Genomic DNA, 20,584 nt, shown 5'->3' with positions numbered 1-20,584 from the left:
CGGAAAATTGACTTTTTTTCACATCCATAACGCCAGTGAAATGCCTTGGCATTTGTATGATGTGAATGTTACTATTCATTTTTTGTGCATTTTTCTCATGTATCTACATTCTTCAGCCAAAAATAGCAAATGCTCAAATTTCATGTAATCATTCACATCATACCATAAAATTGACAGTGTTATTAAGTGTTAATTTTTCAGAGACATATTTTTCAGTGTTCATTAGTGTTAATTAGTGTAACTTCGGGAGTTGTTTGAACAACATGTACACCCACGGTGTAATTAAAACTCACAACCTAGTGTTTTAAGTGGGTGTGAATGTACGAACTCTGGGGTGGAGTCATTTACACTTCCGGTCCTTCAGTTGAGATTTTTGAAAAGAAGATGGACGCCATTGAAGTACATCGTGGGATAGTAAAAGGTAAATTCATTTGTTCCCTATACTTCTGTAAGCTAGCATGAAAACTACGACAAATACACAATTAAGTAATGTCACATCACAGGTATATGTTTTCATACCAACGTGTTTTACCTACTATGAAATATTGGTGACGTTAGCTTGGTCGCTAGCTAGTAGCAAGGTCGCTAGCACTAGCTAGCTCAGAAAATTATTGGTAAAACATCCAGCAAGCTAACATAACTTCGGTGGGTTATAACCTTATCAAATTGAAATGGTTAAGTTTATGTTAATTTGTAATACTTAAACTGTAAACTGACATTAATATAATATTGGAGTCGACAACGTCTTAAAGTCCTTTCTGAAATTCGAAAAGGCGGTTGGAATTTGAATACCCACTGAGGGAATAGCTCTAACATGCTAACGTAGCCTAGCTGATTAACATTAGTTACAGCCAGAACTCCACTGTTCATAGCGATCTAACGTTAGTGTGCTGCCAAATGCTCACCTGGCACAAATGGATCTGTTGACTGACTAATTATAACAGTCTGCCGACTCATTGACGTTTGGTTGAACTGAACACTATTGCTTGGTTATAAAAAAAATTGCTGCTAGCTAACATTAGCTGAGACCACGAGGGCATTCGTTTAACTCTTTAACTGCCACGGAATTCTAGAATACTGCACCCCCTCACTGCCAGAGCAACATTCTAAATCCCCCAAAAATCTGCTGGATATTGTCAAACTGTGTATAAAGTATCTGTTTTCTGGTTTTACACTACTTTTTGATAACTACAGTCAAATAACAAAGGATGTTACACCACTGCCTCTATTTAGGGCTCCAAAAACATTGTGTATGTCATTGTGGTCATTACAAACAGCAGTTGCACAATACAATTTGTAATATGTACTAATGAATTATCACCTCAAAAACACACACAATAGATAATATTCATAGGAAGATATGTAATTTAATCAATTAATAATATATTATTACATACTCTAAATATTCACACATCTCATTACATCATTACAAAATGATTGAGTAGCAAACTTATAACATACAACGTGACAAACGGTAGGTGGTTTCAATTCAGATAAATCAGGTAGTCTAACAAACAGTGACATGTTAATCATGTAGTACCATGCATGTCATTATTTATGCTGTTCCTTTGCAATTAAATTCAGGTCCAGAAAGGTTTAGAATGACTAAACATAAACACCCCTGTAGTAAAATTGAACAATAAATATAAATAATAAGTTCTTTTTGGTAATTGAGGGGCAGCCGTGGCCTACTGGTTAGCGCTTTGAACTAACCGGAGGGTTGCCCATTCGAATCCCGACCAGTAGGAACGGCTGAAGTGCCCTTGAGCAAGGTGTGTGCTTCACCTCACTGTATGTTCACTGTGTGCTGAGTGTGTTTCACTAATTCACGGATTGGGATAAATGCAGAGACCAAATTTCCCTCACGGGATCAAAAGAGTATATATACTATTGTATTGGTGACAAACCAAGATACTTTGCACATGACAATTTGCAGATCATAAAAGAAAAAATGTCCACCTGCTGGGGTGTTTTTTTAACATCTGCAAACAGTAAAGGACTGACATAGGTTAAGTTCTTGTGAGCACACTAACAGCAGAGACCAGTGTTGTGCCCGGGGAGCAACCTATATGTGGCCACAATACTCATGTTCTCTGTGATTCATTTCCTATTTTGCCTTTGAAAACACATTGGATTAGATCCATGTTTCATTTGAGTATACAGCTACATGTAATAACTGTTGAAGTGAACAAAAAAGAACTCTGAACATCTTTTGGAAACTAGTGTACTACTAGCCAGCTACTTGCTAGCCAGCTACTATAGCCAGTTCAAGTTTTGTATAGATTTCTAAAAATGAACAGTAAAACCTCTACACTGGTAGAGATTTGAACAAACAAACAATAAATATCAGTTCAAGTTTTGTATAGATTTCTAAAAATGAACAGGAAAACCTCTGCACTGGTAGAGATTTGAACAAACAATATCAGTTCAAGTTTTGTATAGATTTCTAAAAACGAACAGCAAGACCTCTACACTGGTAGAGATTTGAACAAACAAACAATAAATATCAGTTCAAGTTTTGTATAGATTTCTAAAAATGAACAGTAAAACCTCCACACTGGTAGAGATTTGAACAAACAAACAGTAAATATCAGTTCAAGTTTTGTATAGATTTCTAAAAATGAACAGTAAAACCTCCACACTGGTAGAGATTTGAACAAACTAACAGTAAATATCAGTTCAAGTTTTGTATAGATTTCTAAAAATGAACAGTAACTGATTGGAAGAACTAATCATTTGAACTGATTGAAAGAACTGATCATTTGAACTGATTGAAAGAACTGATAATTTGAACTGATTGAAAGAACTGATCCTTTGAACTGATTGAAAGAAGGCTGATTTAACTGATTGAAAGTGCTCCTAGACAACCTAGGCTGGTAGTGGTGGATGCCTGAGATGGAAGATTCTGAAAAAAAAGGAAAAAAAAAACTATATTTAGAGAAGAAAATTCAAACAAAATGGAACATTTTGGCAAATGTCTACATTTATAGTTATTAGCAGTGTAATTTAACGTGCATAAATAACTTTTATATAATCAATAGTAGTAATTATTACATTGTATGAAACAAGGAAAATGCATATCAACATGTGCATATTAAAATTAATGTAATTTACCAGATACTAGCAGATACGCATACTAGATAGCCTACTATAATAAGCAAACAACATCTCACCAGTGTTTGTACACAAGCTTTGTATGGTACATCTCAAAGCAGTCAGTGGGGCACAGTGCAGGGTGGTCTGGACAGGTCTTGCAGAAGAAAGGTGTCTGCTTCCTCCCTCTATGTGCGTCATCTGGACTGCGCTTCCGCGTGGAACAGACTTTGCAGTCCGGACGCGATTTCTCGTGTTGTCCGAGAAAGTGTCGACCAGTGAGACGCACGGGCACTAACGGTGTGCTGATTGGCCTGGGAGGAGGAGTGAGCTCAATTTGCCTCCGTCTCAGTAGCCCCTTCACCACAAGCTCGCGGAATCCAGCCGACTGCATTGTATTGCCACTTTCTTTGTGCAAGATGTAGGCATTCACAAGTGCGACCTCTCGGATATGATGGAACAACCGATGGTACCACTTCATTGCACGGTGTTGGTAGCTGTAATAGGAGCATAGCTGGTCTCCGCGATCTACCCCTCCCATGAAGCGGTTGTAGTCCTCCACGCTCTTTGGCTTGCGCAAAGTTCTGTAGCCATCAGGCCCCTTGCTACGCACTCGTTTGGTGATAACGAGATTGTCGTGCACTGTGGAGAGGACGGTGACTGTGCCAGCATCACGAAAAGACGCAGTTAAAAGTGGACGTTTTTCAAAAAACACAGGGGGATCTGAAGGCCGCAGTTTCAGACCATGGAGTTGAGGGGGCATGCCTTTCCTGTTCACACGAACAGTTCCACACGCGCCGGTGTTTTGCCGGTGGAGCTCTTGGAAAAGAGCGGGTGAGGTGTAGTAGCTGTCAGTATAGAGACTGTGTCCCTTCCCCAAAAGCTTGGCTTCCCTTAGCAAGCCAACAACTGAACTATGGCCAATACCCAGACAGCGATCGTAGTTGAAGGCCCCTCCAGTGTATACGTGCCACAGGTACGTGTAATTACTTGTCGCGTCTGATAGGACAAAATTCTTCAGACCAAACCGGTGTCTTTTATTTGGCACGTACTGACGAAAAAACACCCTTCCACGAAATGAAACCATGGATTCATCAATGGAGAGGTGTTCGTGGGGGTAGTACTCGCTCTGAAAACTCTTCAGGACTAGATCCATAAGTGGGCGGATTTTAAAAAGTGGATCATAACCCGGCTGACCTCTCTCCAACCTCAGAGAGTTGTCATTGAAGTGGATGCAGGAGGACAAGAGCTGAAAGCGGTTGCGTGTCATTACACGGGCGAAATTTGGTGTCAAGCCCAGTGAACTTTGGGTGCTCCAGTAATCAGCGATTTGAGGCTTTCTAGTCAGACCCATGCTGATCTGAATGGCCAAAAACGCCTCCATTTCAGAGCGATCAGTGGGTTTATAGTCACGTAAACGAGAGTGACTCGCTAGCTCGGTGGAAGCTAACGCCTCAGCATAGCGGTTTGTCTCAGCCACCATGAGATCAATGACACAATCGCTAAAAAAGGCTTTAAAAAAAAGGTATGGATCACTACAATCCCAAACTCTCTGCGGACCAGGTCGTGGGTTGGTGTGTACAAAAGGGATCCTCCCATCAGATCGCTTCCTCTCCCCCTCAGTGGCCACCGTCTTGCCTGTCACATCTAGCCACTCCCGCGGGGCGTCTCCCTCACCACAGCCAGTGAAGTCGCCGGCCTCGGTGAAGTTGCCGGCCGCTCCTCCTTCTTCGACTCCCTCCTCGTCCTCCCCTGGACCACACAGGACCCCCTCCAAGTCCTCCTCTCCAAATCCGAAAAACTCCTCATCGCTGTCACTGTCCCAGTTGAAATTAAAACTCTCCTCCATGGTCTATAAATTCACGGTACCGCAATCGCAAACTCTCTCTGTGTGCTAGCTAGATAGCTTGATATTTAGCTGATGCTAATTTGTTTTTTGAAGTTTGTGAATGACGTAATTAGCATATTTGTGAAATATTAACCAATCGTGATCTGTCTAGAACATGTTTACTATCAAATCAACATAGCAACAGCACAGTAACGATGTTTTAATTGGCTACATGTTAGCGCGGCAATGATGATGCTCCTTGGGCGCACATATGCACCCTTGGCATTCTAGAACACACTCATTGTGGGCGCATATATGCACCGTTGGCAGTAAACGGGTTAACTGTTAGGCATTTGTAGCAAACAGAGGTGTAAGGTAACCGTTAGCCTGGTTGGTTTGGTGCAGTCTCCATTCTCTGTATGGCACTGGTATTAGTTTCTGTTAGAGTCTGTTGGCTTTATTTGGGTTAGATCAATTTCTTTGTTTCCTAACTTATAAAGGGTGCAGGTAAGCCAAAGAGTATAGAAGTTAGCTAGCTGATACTAATTTTAGATATTTGTAGAAATTGTGGTTCAATAGCTTGCAAGCACGTGCATAAGGATATTCAGTCCATCAGGCATAACGTTACAGCTGAGCAGAGTAAGAAATGTTTATTCTCTGAAATTATGAGCAGTTTTTTTATGGATATGGTAAAATGTAGACGAGTTTACTGCCTAATGAAATTATTTAAGTTATTACCAGTCATGTTGCTTAAAAAGTAGGGATTATATGAACATATTTTAAGACAAAACACTTGCGGTTGAAACATTTGGTAACCTGTGGTAAATAATGTCAGAATAAAGTTTAGAAGTCCTTTGCTGGTTAGTTGATATACTGCTGATAGTCAAATCATTGTTGTTCTTGTATTGATGTAATCATTTTCTTTGTTTTAACAGGGTCAGCAAAATGCTCATCAATGTCCAGTACCATGGAGAAAAAAGTACCTCAAACTGCAGCCTGGTTTTTCCTTTCAAAGTTTAATTCGAGAAGGTGAGGTTTTATGTGGTTTAGCCAAAGTCCTTTTAGGCAAGTCCCTCCACTCGGCAGCCATATTGCAACGCTTTTTTTTTTCTTTCTTTTTTCTAGCTTGTTTAGACTGAATCAGCCTGACCTTAGGCATGTTTCTTAATGATTTCACACACACACTTTGTATCCTGGCTGGAGTTAATGCAGATCCTTATGATCCTTTTTAAGAAATACATTTGAAATCAATCAAAGTTCAAAATCCCTGTGCACAGCCCTTTTGCAGGTGCTGATGGTGTGCAGTATAACTATTAAAAAGTCAAAAACTAGTATAAATCGCACACTGGAGGGTATATTTTGTTGACTTTATTTGGCGTGAAGGCTTTAGGTTCACGTTCAAACCTGATGAAGAAAATTGTGAAATGTGTTGTTCACGCCAAATAAAGTGGGTATGGTTAAAAAAAAAAAAAAAAGATTTTGTCACCCTTTAGTTGAATTAAGTGAAATAAAATCGGAGACCGAATTTCTTAAAGCAGCCCTTTAAGATTCCAATTTTTTTTTTTCTTGTTCTTCAAACAAGGCACATCAATCCACTGGTGCAAAAGAAGAGAACACCTCTGCCATAGGAGATTCAGCAGAAAACGGCCAAACAGGTGAGCATTTAAAATTAAAATATCACTAGGAGAAATCCTTGTCTGTCTCGTCTCCAAAATGCAGAAGCCTGGCTTTGTGTTCCGGTAGTGTCAAATCAGTGGGCACATTCAATCTTGCAGCTCTGCACAGATCTGGCTGAACGTAAAGTATGTTTATTAGATTCAGTCAGATCTGCTTGCAGATCCAGTGCTGCAAGATCAAAATCCCACTGATTTCATGCTACTAGAACACGAAGCCAAGCAATTTGCTTCCTTCAGATACAGGTCTTGTTATAATCTCTCTGTACACTTTCCAAGTTTACAATACTTCTGTTTGTCTGTAGAGACCCTCATCACACAACCACAGAAGTGTAATTATATTTTGAGCACTATCAGTGGTATTAAATAGCATTTGTTTTTTGACGTTCTAGCTGCCCCCTTAGCTTTCTTGTTTGTACTCTGGATTTACACTTTTTAGAGGGTGCCTGTAAGTTTTCTCTTTACAAGTGTATCACTGTTATTGTTTCTTTTTTTACGCATAGATGGTCCAGGAGGTTCTGGAGAAGAGTTAAATGGGAGAGGAAATAATGGAGGAGTATAGTAGAGCACCTTGACACACTGTACAAGAAGGCATCTTCTGAATATCCTGGTCCATGGGTATGTTTTGTTTTGAATAAATTAATCTAATTGTATACAACAGTTAGGTCCAGTCAAACTATTAACTCTTTTCTGACTGAACGAGAGGGATTCCCTAGGGACATCCCTACTCAGACTTTTCAGTGGTAGTGCCATTTTTACATTGATCCAATGTTATCGTTCCATTCATTCAAAGTGAGAGAACATTGTAACATAACATCACAATTGACTGTTTGAGTGAGAAAAATAGAGTGCATGTAATAGGGTGAATAATGTAATGTGAAATAAAATGAAAAATCATTATTGTGCACATATAGCCTCACACAACCTGCCTGCAGAGTGACAAGAAAACCCTACATTAATGTATTTTAATCCAGGTATTAGGTAGTAGAATTGCTGTGTAAAAACAATATTGAACTGGTGATTGTAGGGTTGATAAATGCTATAAGGTAGAACCTTAGCTGTAGGGATATCTATTACCAACTACACAGTGGCTCCATTTTCAAAAAACTCCTGAAGACCCAGCTCTTAAGAGAACATCTCCTCTCATAGCACTACTTACAACAAGTCTTGCTGATCCTAGTACTTACCACCTGTCTTGAACTGACACTCAACTGTTTAAAAACAGCACTCACTGATGCACTTATTCTTACTGTACTCTACTGTTTTTAAATTGTCCTAAAATTGTTGAGAGAATTGCTTTAAAACTTAAACTGCTACTGTTACGGGTCCAAGAATGACACTGTGGTCTGGTGTAACACATTTAATTAAAAGTCTGTTGGGAATACAAAAAGATGTGACAGTTCATCAGCGCACTTCTACACACGTAACTTACAGTGGGTCCCAGTTAAAAATTGACACTTCATTCACGATCATGGTGAATGGTGAAATGTAAGTACAACTGCAGCCGCTTGGGGGCAGCATAGTCCGCTGTGGAGTTCCACGGTCGAACCAGACGGCGCATTCGACAGCAAGGGCTGTGATTGGCCGAGTTTTCAGTGCGTTTCTCTGTGTTTTTAGCAGCCCCTGCAACATGCTAGTCCACTGTAGCCTAAGCCTTGTACATAATGTTAAACATAGTTTTGGATTCAGTGGCAAGATTTCTTGATTGTACAGTGTCTGTCTCTCAGTAATGTTTTAAAATGAGAGCTTCGTCAGCTGGCAGTAGGCTACTTTGTCGGTAGTCATGAGAAGTTCGCTTGCTAACAGAACATAAATATGCTGCCCAGAAACCTTGTGAATAGTTCTGATTTTTTTTACTACACTAACGAGGTTGAAATATAGACTTTGCCTACAGCATCTCCTTAACAGTAATGTTAACAAAATGACAGCATTCATATGACAAAGAAAAACGAATTCGGTCACTCAAGACTGTGCCACAGCAACCAGTGTAGGCTACAGTCCTACCCAATAGGCCTACTCGAAGCAGATAGCGTTGTCTGACGGTCGAGTGGGTTAATGCACGTATTTCCAGAACAGGTCTGCAACTTTCAGGTAGTTCTGAGTTCGAATCTAGGCAGGAGCAGAGCCATATAAAGGCCTAGGCCTATTGTTATAATTTTTTGCAAGGTGTTGCTCCTGGCAATACTTGTTTATAATACGTTTGGTGATTAATTGATAGCTGTTTTTGGGACACGTTAAACGTTCTTTATAATGAGCGCATCCGGGGAGTAAAACGGCTGTTACAACTGTAGGCTACAATGATTGCAATACAAAAATATGCGCGTGTTAGTTTATTTAGTTTTGTGATGTTTTGCACTTTTGCCTCATGTGTTTTCAGGTTTGAGGGCTGAAATGATTTTAGAAATATTTAGCCAAAGCCAAAAAGAGAAGGAGAGACGCCGGTGCAGCTCAGATGTCTTCTTAATTTTCTTTATTCTTTAGTAAAAGGTGCAGAACATTATTAAACTTTGACTAACGTTTCGATGTTCGTTAGTCAAAAACATCGACACATCGAAATGTTAGTCAAAGTTTAATAATGTTCTGCAGCTTTTACTGAAGAATAAAGAAAATTAAGAAGACATCTGAGCTGCACCGGCGTCTCTCCTCTCTAAAATATCTGTCCTGGCCTGGTTGCAACGGATTGTGGCCAAACGACAGAAGCGCGGAGAACCCTCCTTTGTCTTCCAAAAAGTGTTACTTTGTGCCCCGCGCTCCCCCACTGCTTGTGAAAGAAGGGGATGGGGGAGGGGGGCTTAACGTGAAAAAGCTTAATGTCACAAAACGGCAACAGGCCTTCATAATGGTAGGCTACAGGAAGTGGGGGGAGGGTATGGGATGACCAGAGCCGTCATCTATCGTCTTTCCAGGCACACAGCTCGTTATAAAGCCTATCGACTGCCTTAACAGATAGGCTTTGCTCTTGGGTTTGGCCTTACAGCGAACTCAATGCTCTTGTTGCTTGCAGTTTGTTAAATAAAGCGATGCAGATTACATTATTTATTTCTGATTAATTGCGTCTTTTGATGTATTTTGCAACATTTGCTTGTTAGGCTGGGCTACTGTCAATGTCCTGTACAGGTCAATGTTCAACAATTGCTGGTGTAGGCCTAGGCTATTAATCAATTAGGGACTGTTCGTTATTTATTTAATTAAGGGGCTACCGGAGGAGTTTTGGGAGCGTTAGTCAAAAAAGACGTGACCCTCCCTCGCCAGCAAGATTTTTTTCTATGACCCTCCAAAGTGATTGAGAAAAAACGCATGATCCTCCCCAGTCCCAACAATGTATTGATGCCTTAGGCTACTGGGTCAATTTGGGAGCTTGCATGCTACGACTCCTTCCTTGAAATGCCTTGAAAAGGCTGTCGTTTGCACAATTTCACAAATAATCACCGGGACCGAAACAAACCTGTCAACTTTTCCCGGGTTTATCGCGTATTTTAACTTTTTCCTCGCTGTCTTAGGAGGAGCTGCAGGGCCGTCGCAAGGGGATGCGAGGCCCTGTGCGAACTTGACAGATGCAAGGCCCTTTTCACTTACGTGCATGAAATCATGCGATAGCTTACTTTACACATAGCCAAGGCTACCGTCGGTGTATTTTAATAGTAGCCTAGTCTAATAAGCTACACCAGCTTGCATTTAAGAGGGGAAATTCAATTGTATAGCCTATAACATTAGCTGAGTCACATATTTGGCCATATGGTGTTTATCATAGGCTACATCACGAAACCAAATAGTGTAACAAAGGCGAACACTTTAACAGGGGGAATTCATTGGGCATGAATCATTGTGCTGAACGGTATTTGTCAATGTGCAGAAACACACACGACATTCAAACTATTGATAAGATGTACTGGTCTGTATCTATAGGCTAACATTGGACAAATAAATGACACTGACTCGCCATATCCTGACTCAGGAAAAAAAACATTTTCTTGCTTTGCCGCAAACTCAGCAATGAAATCATAGGCCAGTTTGCAGGTAGCCTAACGTCTTTTTCATAGAAGGGAGAGCCCAGTCTCTCCTGTGACATGGAGGTGCGTAAATAGTTTTTAATAGCCTGTTCAACTTCGAAAAGCTTCGTTCACCCGATGCCAGTCACTGATCGCAATTTCAAAGTTCGGAAAGCTTCATCTTTTTAAGTTTTAAGTGCAGTGGCCCATATCTGCCCCCTTTGGAATTATATCTCGAGCCTATTATAAGGTCCAGTGCGTTATGTCCTGGGATTCGGATGTGCTCAAAAAGAAAAGAAAAAACACTTTTTTATAGATGGTTATGAGGAGCAATGTGAGAGAGAAATTTGATGATCATTGATCGTTGTTTTGGGACGTTAAGCCTTTTCCATAGGCGTCAGTGAAGGAGATTGAAGAATGACCATTTTTTTTATACGAAAATATTTCTTAACTACAAAAACTCAGTGTCTAAAAACTCAGTGTCATTCAGACTCAACCCTCTTGTTGTTTTATTATCTTTTTCGTTGTCGTTTGAACGTTGGCAAGCAGGCATGTTGCGGTTGCAATTTAAGTGAAATTTCTATAGGCCTACAACATGCTGTTAGGCTGGGCTACTGTCAATGTACTTGTACAGGTAAATGTTCAACAATTGCTGGTGTACAGGTTATATAATCAATTAGCTAAATCATTTGTCCAGCTGTTTAAACATTTTTTCGTGCTACATTCAAACGCAAAAGGTGCTTTGATATATTTTTCGTTTGAACGTCGGCAAGCAGTCATGCTTTGGTTGCAATGAATGAGGATAATTGCCTTTTTTTTGCATTATTTTGAATATGACTCGCTCCAGTCTCAACAGCACGTACTTTTTCCACACGCTTAGTTCTAACACACATAGGCCTATCCCCTCTCGCTTTCTCTCTCTCCATCCCTGCACACGGTGCTTTCTTAAAGGAGCTGCACCATTTTACAACAATTGCATCTACATTTTCATATTAGAATGTTTTGTCAAGTGTAAGCTTAAACTACCGTGATCAATTTAAGTTCCAGTGCCCCCGCTGCATCATGGAAGCAGTAAGTCAGTCGCATCAAAAATAGTAGTGGCACCCAAGTGACACCTTGTGGTTGTTTGTGTCAACTGCAGTTTGTGCCATTTCTGCTGAGAAAATGGGGATCGTGATTCATGAAGGAACCCGTCCAAACTTAACGGGGACCCACTGTACTTGACAACTCTTGTTCTGTCGTCAGCTATTTACACATTACTATTACTAAGTATCACAACCTTTAGTTCATGTATAACCCAATCACACATTGGGTTTCAGAAGAACATTGTAACAGATATTTCGAATATGCAATTAAATTCCATGTCTCGCATAAGCACTAATAATGTAACATATTCTACAATTATACCACCAACAAGTAAGTATACTATGCGTATGTAGCAGAAATCATCTAACATCTAAGTTATTCATCCATTGATACCCTCTCTCATAAGCAGTAGACATGTAACAGGTAAGTATTACAGATGTGTATACAGTAATCATATAACTATTCATCAAATGACAATTTCTCTAATAAGCAGAAACCATGTAACAGGTAAGTATTTGTGTGTGTGTGTGTGTGTGTGTGTGTGTGTGTGTAACGGCGCCAATTGTGTCTGTGCTCGCGCACGTGTGTGTACAACATTCTCACTGAACAACCTTAGCCTATGTTCTATTTATGTTGCTAGATTTCTTTCTTCAAATTCCCAGTGTGGAGATAACAGAAAATAATTCTGTGTGTGTGTGTGTGTAATGGCGCCAATTGTGTCTGTGCTCGCGCGTGTGTGTACAACATTCTCACTGAACAACCTTAGCCTATGTTCTATTCATGTTGCTAGATTTCTTTCTTCAAATTCCCAGTGTGGAGATAACAGATAATAATTCCTAACATCAATACCGCCGAAATAATGTGACACTTAAACAATAGAGGACAATCATGTCTTGATGCCTTCCTTCAGAACCACATAGAGAGTGTAACATAGCAATAACCTCTATAGTAATGTAATAACCTCTATCGCGATTAGCGTTAGCTAACATACATTCACTCATTGGGACTGACACTGACACAAACTTGGAGCTAATACACAAAATGATACCTTCAGTATTTACTTTTAGCCTATTTTTCATAACAGTAAACCTCATACATTACATACACAGCATTCATTTTTGAACTGTATTATTCCTCTAGCTGACAAGCTTTCGTATAATGTAACAAACATACTCAGTGGCTTTGCCGATAAACGTTAACTGACCGCGCGCCACTGTACCAGAAGAAGCTAGTTAAAACTCGTTGTTGTAGAGAGTTAACATTACCACAGGTCGCTATCTGTACTTCTACTACTGTTAACTAATTTCAAGATTCTGTTTTAAAGGAGAATTCCGGTGTGATATTGACCTAAAGTGTATCGAAACATGATACCGAGTGTGAACGTATGTCTCATAGCCCATCTCGGCTTGTCCCCTGCACTCCAAAATCTGGCGCTAGTTAGCCGATGCTACCAACATCTTTTTCAATAGTGGTGCTTCGGCATCGGGCTAGCCATGCAAATAAATCACTGTTTTACACCCATTTACGAGGCTCAATGTATCTCCACACTTCATTGGTAGACTTCCGAGGGCCCTGACATTTAAAACGAGACATTGAGAACTTTGAAAAAGCACTGGTAGTTTACTTACAAGACGATTTATACAGACAGTATCTTCACGAAGTTTAGCGTTTGCAGCCATCTTGAATTTAGTCACGATAAGTCGAGCAACGAGTAAGAATGAACAGCTATGATAAGGGATCAGATTCCAAAAATAATTCAGTGGAAATGCATGGATTCCAGTTGATGTTACTGGAAGAAACTGGAATCCATGCATTTCCACTGAATTATTTTTGGAATCTGATCCCTTATCATACCTGTTCATTCTTACTCGTTGCTCGACTTATCGTGACTAAATTCAAGATGGCTGCAAACGTTAAACTTCGTGAAGATACTGTCTGTATAAATCTTCTTGTAAGTAAACTACCAGTGCTTTTTCAAAGTTCTCAATGTCTCGTTTTAAATGTCAGGGCCCTAGGAAGTCTACCAATGAAGTGTGGAGATACATTGAGCCTCGTAAATGGGTGTAAAACAGTGATTTATTTGCATGGCTAGCCCGATGCCGAAGCACCACTACTGAAAAAGTTGTTGGTAGCATCGGCTAACTAGCGCCAGATTTTAGAGTGCAGGGGACAAGTCGAGATGGGCTATGAGACATACGTTCACACTCGGTATCATGTTTCAATACACTTTAGGTCAATATCACACCGGAATTCTCCTTTAAGTGTATTTACCTGTTGGGAATACAAAAAGATGTGACAGTTCATCAGCGCACTTCTACACACGTAACTTACTTAACAACTCTTGTTCTGTCGTCAGCTATTTACCAGTAGTTGCCTATGTGTATTACAGAGAGCGCCATCTGCTGGAGAGTTTACTCTTAACAGGGATGAATATCACAATGAGAGGTCTACAGAATCAGTGGTAGTGTTCCAAGTCTAACAAATTAAATGGGGTTCAGTCTTTTATGTTTTCTCAATTCACCCTATGCCACACTACCATGTTAGTCGCTTTGGTTAAAAATGTGTTAGCCTAATGTAATGTAATATTACTTAAGCATATTTTAGTGGCAAGAAGCGTTAAGTCTATATTTTATCCATAATCCATGTTTAATCACTCTTCCATTTTATAGCTTGTAATGTTGTCTGAATATATCTAATATAATTTTCCTATTGTTTTTAGGATACCAGTACGAAGTCAAGGAAAAAGATATGCACTCGGCATTGTGACCTGTTTCCTAATCTCAGGGATCCTTACTCCACCAATGGCTATGTAAGATTTTACTCATTTCCATTTAAGGTTATATATAATAATAATGTTCAACTATTGATCTGGATAATCATAGTTCTTGCCCACATTATTTTGCAGGAACACTTCTACGATGCTGGAAGAGGGACGGGCTATCTGGCATGGCGCCTAAAGCAACGAGTGTCGCAGCGTTTGGTCAAGAACAGCTCGGGAGCCTTGGAATACATGAACACCATGAGCTTTTTAAGGAGGTAGACTTTCTAATGAGGAGACACAGCACTCAAAAAATCCTCCATAGAAATGCATGGGGTTAGTTTGTAACGTATGGTGTTGTCTACATATATCACACCCCCCTCCGTGGCAAAACGTGGACATGTAAATACATTGAGCCAATCATGTGGTGTGTTGTGAAGACATTGATTGTGCCAATCATGCATTGTGATCTTGCCGCTGGAGCAAGATTGGTGTTGTGAAGCCTGCCGAAAGTGCCCAAAATGCGTTGCAATATGGCTGCTGAGTGGAGGGACTTGCCTAAAAGGACTTTGGGTATACCCACATGTAACATCACTTCATGGTGCATTATCTGTCTTGCTTATGGAAAATTGGCCCATTATTGCACATCTCTAGTAATAGGTTTGAAGCAAAACACAAGTTTGTGAAATTGTAAAAAACTCTTGATTATATTGTTTTATTTCTTGTTTATGAAATGTTTACTCAGTGTTGCAGAGCATTTTCATGCATATGTGTTTATGGATTGTGAGGGACATTGTTTTATTGTTAAAGTCAATGATTTGTATGAGTATAAGGCCTTTGCTCAACAAAATGCTTATGGACCAAACTTTGACATATATATTGTACCTCTGCACATTGATTTGAGCCATATCATGGCAAATGTTAATAAAAAAAGAAAAGTAATTAATTTGCTGTGGTTTGTTTAATATGTTTATTTTGATAAATATATGGCTCTAGAAACTAATTAATTACTCCAATAGAGTTGATTATGAATCACTGATGGAGTTAATGATACACTCCAATTGTCATGAGCTCTCTCTCTGCCTGGTAACACACGCTGATTGAAGTCTGATGACCTCCACCTGTTCCTGCTCTGCTCTGCCTCACCCTCGTTACCTACCAGCTGCACTGCATTCACCACTCATCATGCCCTGTATATAAAGCCTTGCTTTTCAGTCCACACTTGTCAGATCGTCTGCAACCAGCACCAGTTACCTGCCTGTTTTGGAAAACGCCTCTGACTCTTTGCCTGTGATCCCGGACCCGCTCGACTACTTCTGTGTTCTCCAGCCCCGGTAATCTTGACCTGCCTTCCGTCCCTCTTCTACGAATACCGCCTAGTCCTTGACTGTACTGCTGCTTCGTTTCAATTGCTGTTGTGTGGGTGTTTCCCCCAGGACTTCCCGGATCATCCAGCTCCTGCCATCGCTGTTCGGCTACTGGGGGAACACACACACGCAGACTCTTGGAACTCCTGTACCCCCCCCGGAACCCCTGAAACCCCCTTAACCCCCAACCCTTAAATAAACTTTTGAACCTGACGCTTTTGTGGTCCTCGTCCTGTTTGGTGTCTGACAGTACGATCTGACCAAACATGGACCCAGCGCACGGTCGAACCAGCATGGAAACCGACGAACCAGAACCACCCACCGCCATGCAACGCCTGGAAGAGACAGAGAGAGAGGTAAACCGCAACACTGCTGACATTGCCTCCCTACTTCAAGCCGGCTACCAACAGCGTCAGCAGTTCCAGCAGCAACAGCAACAACTTGCAATGATCATTCAACTTCTCACCAACCTTTCTCCTCTGCCTGCTCCCACCGGCCCAGCCCCAGCCAGCCTGCTCACCGGCCCAGCACCCGAGTCTCCTGCCCAGTCCACTGCTGCCGTGGCTGCCGGAGCCCCAGAACCCAGGATCGGCAATCCAGAGCGGTTCAGCGGCGACCCAACCCAGGTACGGGCGTTCCTGACGAGCTGCCGTGTCCAGTTTACCCTGCAACCCAGGACTTTTGCCACTGAAGGGGCGAGGGTCGGTTACGTGATCACTCACCTGACGGGCCGAGCTCGACTCTGGGGAACGGCGGAGTTCGAGCGCCAGACCCCAGCATGTGCAACCTTCAACCTATTCGCAGAGGAGATGCTCAAGGTATTCGATTTGGAATCCACAACAGCCGAGGCATCTCGGACCCTGATGAGTATTCGCCAAGGCAGAAGGACTGTTGCGGATTACTCCATTGACTTTCGAACTGTGGCAAGTCGGAGCTCCTGGAACATGGAAGCATTGGTGGATGCCTTCCTCCACAGCCTGGCGGACTACATAAAGGACGAGCTGGTTTCCCATGATCAACCCCCCACTCTTGATGAAGCCATTGCTCTGGCTGTCCGCATCGACCGCAGGATCCAGGCCCGCCGTCGTGAGAGAGGGCGCCAGAGTCCATCCACCAGCACACGGAGTGTCCCAACTGCCCTTCTGTCCGCACCTGCCACACCATCTAGCCAGCCGGACCAGTCTGAACCGATGGAGATCGGCCGCGCCTCCCTAACCCCTGCAGAGCGCCAGCGACGCATCACCTCCAACTTGTGCCTGTACTGTGGTGGTGATGGTCATCGAGTCGCCACCTGTCCAGCAAAAGCCGGAGCTCACCAGATGTAGGAGGAATCCGGATGAGCTCAATGAACATTCAGCCCTCCATCAGCCGTAAACCCCTCATCCAAGTCTGTCTTCACCTGTCTGATTCCACCCACACCCTGGCAGCCCTGGTGGACTCTGGCGCAGAAGCAAACATTATTGACACAGGACTTGCTCGTCAGCTGGGCTTGGAAAGCCATCGCTTGTCCACTCCTGTTCCAGCCCGGGCCCTGGACGGTCACGTAATTGGCACAGTTACCAGCATCACAGCCCCCATCTCAATGATGGTGTCAGGAAACCACCGAGAGACCATCCGCTTCCACCTGCTCAGCTCTCCAGGCCAACCCCTAATCCTGGGCTACCCTTGGCTCCGTCTCCACAATCCTCACCTCGATTGGGCCTCCGGAACTGTGAAAGAGTGGGGAAATGCCTGCCACCTGACCTGTTTGCGTGCTGCCTCGCTGCCCCCCGGCTCAGTACCCCCCAGCACTGCCCCCGACATTTCTAATGTTCCTGAATGTTACCATGGCCTCCGAGAGGTGTTCAACAAGACCAAAGCCACATCTCTGCCCCCACACCGTCCGTACGACTGTGCCATTGATCTCCTCCCTGGGACTGCTCCACCCAAAGGTCACCTCTACTCACTATCCCCTCCTGAAAGAAAAACTATGGAGGATTACATCAGGGACTCCCTGGCAGCTGGACTCATCCGCCCGTCTTCCTCTCCTGCTGGTGCCGGGTTCTTCTTTGTGGGAAAGAAAGATGGTTCTCTTCGCCCCTGCATTGATTATCGAGGTCTGAATGATGTCACAGTGAAGAACCGGTACCCTCTGCCTTTACTCACCTCTGCTTTTGAGTTGCTCCAGGGATCCACTATTTTCACCAAACTGGACCTTAGAAATGCTTACCACCTAGTGCGAGTAAGGGAGGGTGACGAGTGGAAGACTGCATTCAACACCCACACCGGCCATTATGAGTACCTGGTAATGCCATTTGGCCTCACCAACGCCCCAGCGGTATTCCAGGCGCTGGTGAATGATGTGCTGCGGGACATGCTGAATAAATTCGTCTTCGTGTACCTGGACGACATCTTAATTTTCTCCAGAACTCTGTCCGAACACACCCGTCATGTCCAGCTGGTTCTTCGACGGCTCCTGGAGAACTCTCTCTATGTCAAAGCGGAGAAATGCGAGTTCCATGCTCAGACTGTGTCATTCCTGGGATACATCGTCGCTGAAGGCAATATCCAGATGGACCCCGCAAAGGTCTCGGCAGTTACCTCCTGGCCAGTTCCGGGGAATAGGAAGAAGTTGCAGCAATTCCTCGGTTTTGCCAATTTCTACCGGAAATTCATCCGGAACTACAGCTCCGTCGCCGCTCCCCTCACAGCTCTGACCAGCATCAAACACCCCTTTTTCTGGACCCCAGAGGCCAACACAGCCTTTCATACCCTCAAGGCCCGGTTCACCACTGCCCCCATCCTCCAGATGCCGGATTCAGACCGGCAGTTCGTTGTCGAGGTGGATGCCTCAGACGTGGGAGTCGGGGCCATACTCTCTCAACGGGCAGAGGAGGACAACAAGTTGCACCCCTGTGCATTTTTCTCTCGCCGGCTTTCACCTGCAGAGCGCAATTATGATGTTGGAAACCGTGAGCTGTTGGCTGTCAAGCTTGCCCTGGAGGAGTGGCGTCACTGGCTGGAGGGGTCCACAGTTCCGTTCCTGGTCTGGACCGATCACAAAAACCTTGAATACATCCGCAATGCCAAACGTCTTAACCCCAGACAGTCCCGCTGGGCCTTGTTTTTCACCAGATTCAACTTCACCCTGTCATACCGCCCAGGTTCTCGGAACACCAAGCCGGGCGCTCTCTCCCGTCAGTTTCATAAGGATGATGCCCCTTCCCAGGAACCTGCATCAATTCTGCCCGATCCCTGCGTCGTAGCTGCCCTGACCTGGGATATCGAGGAGGAAATTCAAGAGGCCCTCCGTGACCATCCCAGTCCCAGTGCATGCCCAGACGGTCGTCTCTTCGTCCCAGAGAATTTGAGGTCCCGGGTCATACAGTGGGGACACAACTCCCGCCTTGCCTGCCACCCGGGCTCCGCCCGCACCTGCCATCTCCTTGCCCAGCGCTTCTGGTGGTCTTCTTTGAGAAGGGATGTCCGAGAATTCGTCCGTGCCTGCCCCACCTGCAATCAGAACAAGTCCTCCACTCGGCCCCCCGCTGGTTTACTCCAGCCCTTGCCTGTGCCCACACGACCCTGGTCCCACGTCTCCTTGGACTTTGTAACTGGCCTCCCACCATCAGGTGGGATGACTGTCATTCTCACTGTGGTTGACCGGTTCAGCAAGATGGCACACTTCATTCCCCTCCCTAAACTGCCATCTGCCAGAGAGACTGCCCAGGCTGTTCTTGATCATGTCTTCCGTCTACACGGGCTGCCCAGGGATGTTGTCTCTGACCGAGGCCCGCAATTCACCTCTACATTCTGGAAGGAGTTCTGCCGTCTTCTAGGGGCCACAGTGAGTCTCACCTCTGGGTTCCACCCCCAGTCCAATGGTCAATCCGAGCGGGCAAACCAGGAGCTGGAGAAGGCGCTGCGGTGCATGGTTTCTCGCAAACCCCAGGCTTGGGCACAACAACTGATGTGGATAGAGTATGCTCACAACTCCCTCACCTGCTCTGCCACTGGTATGTCACCTTTCCAGTGTGTGTATGGCTACCAGCCCCCCCTGTTCCCCAGCCAGGAAGGAGATGTGTCCTGCCCGTCTGCCCTCGCCTATGCCCGCCGTTGCCGTCGTACCTGGTCACAAGCTCGTGCCACGCTACTCAAGTCAGCTGTCAGCTATGCCACTGGGGCTAACCGCCGAAGATCGCCGGCACCCGCCTACCGTGTTGGCCAGAAGGTGTGGCTGTCAGCCAAGGATCTCCCACTGCGGGTGGAATCGCGTAAACTGGCACCTCGATTCCTCGGCCCGTTCCCTATCCAGAGGGTCATCAGCCCAACCGCAGTCCGGCTCCAGTTGCCAACCTCCATGAGGGTGCACCCTACTTTCCATGTTTCGAAAGTCAAGCCGACGCATGAAAGCCCGCTGGTCCCCGTGCCGCTTCCTCCTCCTCCTCCTCGCCTCGTTGACGGTGGGCTGGTGTACACCGTTCGACGCCTGCTTCGGTCCAGACGGCGAGGTAGGGGCCTCCAGTATCTCGTCGACTGGGAGGGCTATGGACCTGAGGAGAGAACCTGGGTGCCAGCCAGTCGGATTGTGGACCGGACACTCATCGCCGACTTCCACCGTCTGCATCCTGATCAACCTGCAATCCGTAGGGGCCGCCCCAGAGGGGTCCCTAACCGTCCTGCCCGCCCGGCTTCCTGTCCTGTGCCTGACCCTGTCTCGGTACCTGTCCCGTCTTCTGTCCACGACCCTCCAGCTCCCTCCTTTAAAACTGATGAGTGAGGATTATATAAACTCTGGAATAGTGTTAAAA

The 20,584-nt window shown here is 44.1% G+C and overlaps 1 protein-coding gene and 1 long non-coding RNA gene across 2 annotated transcripts; one reads left to right on the top strand and one right to left on the bottom strand.

The window, feature by feature from the left end:
- Positions 1-2,652: 2,652 nt before the first annotated feature.
- Positions 2,653-4,476, bottom strand: LOC121690358 (piggyBac transposable element-derived protein 4-like). The gene is made up of 2 exons (XM_042070871.1): positions 3,174-4,476; positions 2,653-2,905 (listed from the first exon to the last, which is right to left on the bottom strand). Coding segments are annotated over exons 1-2 (1,275 nt in total). The 5' UTR covers positions 4,448-4,476; the 3' UTR covers positions 2,653-2,904.
- A 2,572-nt stretch (positions 4,477-7,048) lies between these two features.
- On the top strand, positions 7,049-15,373 carry LOC121690360. The gene is made up of 3 exons (XR_006025044.1): positions 7,049-7,212; positions 14,389-14,478; positions 14,575-15,373. It is a non-coding gene; the product is annotated as an uncharacterized LOC121690360 (long non-coding RNA).
- The last annotated feature ends 5,211 nt before the right edge of the window (positions 15,374-20,584 follow it).

This window comes from Alosa sapidissima, chromosome 18, assembly GCF_018492685.1.
Source record: "Alosa sapidissima isolate fAloSap1 chromosome 18, fAloSap1.pri, whole genome shotgun sequence".
NCBI lineage: Eukaryota > Metazoa > Chordata > Actinopteri > Clupeiformes > Clupeidae > Alosa > Alosa sapidissima.
This window is presented reverse-complemented; position numbering and strand designations above follow the sequence as displayed.

What these genes read in the sequence shown, in the direction of transcription:
- LOC121690358 (XM_042070871.1), bottom strand. Translation starts at nt 4,447, where the DNA reads ATGGGTCTGACTAGAAAGCCTCAAATCGCTGATTACTGGAGCACCCAA.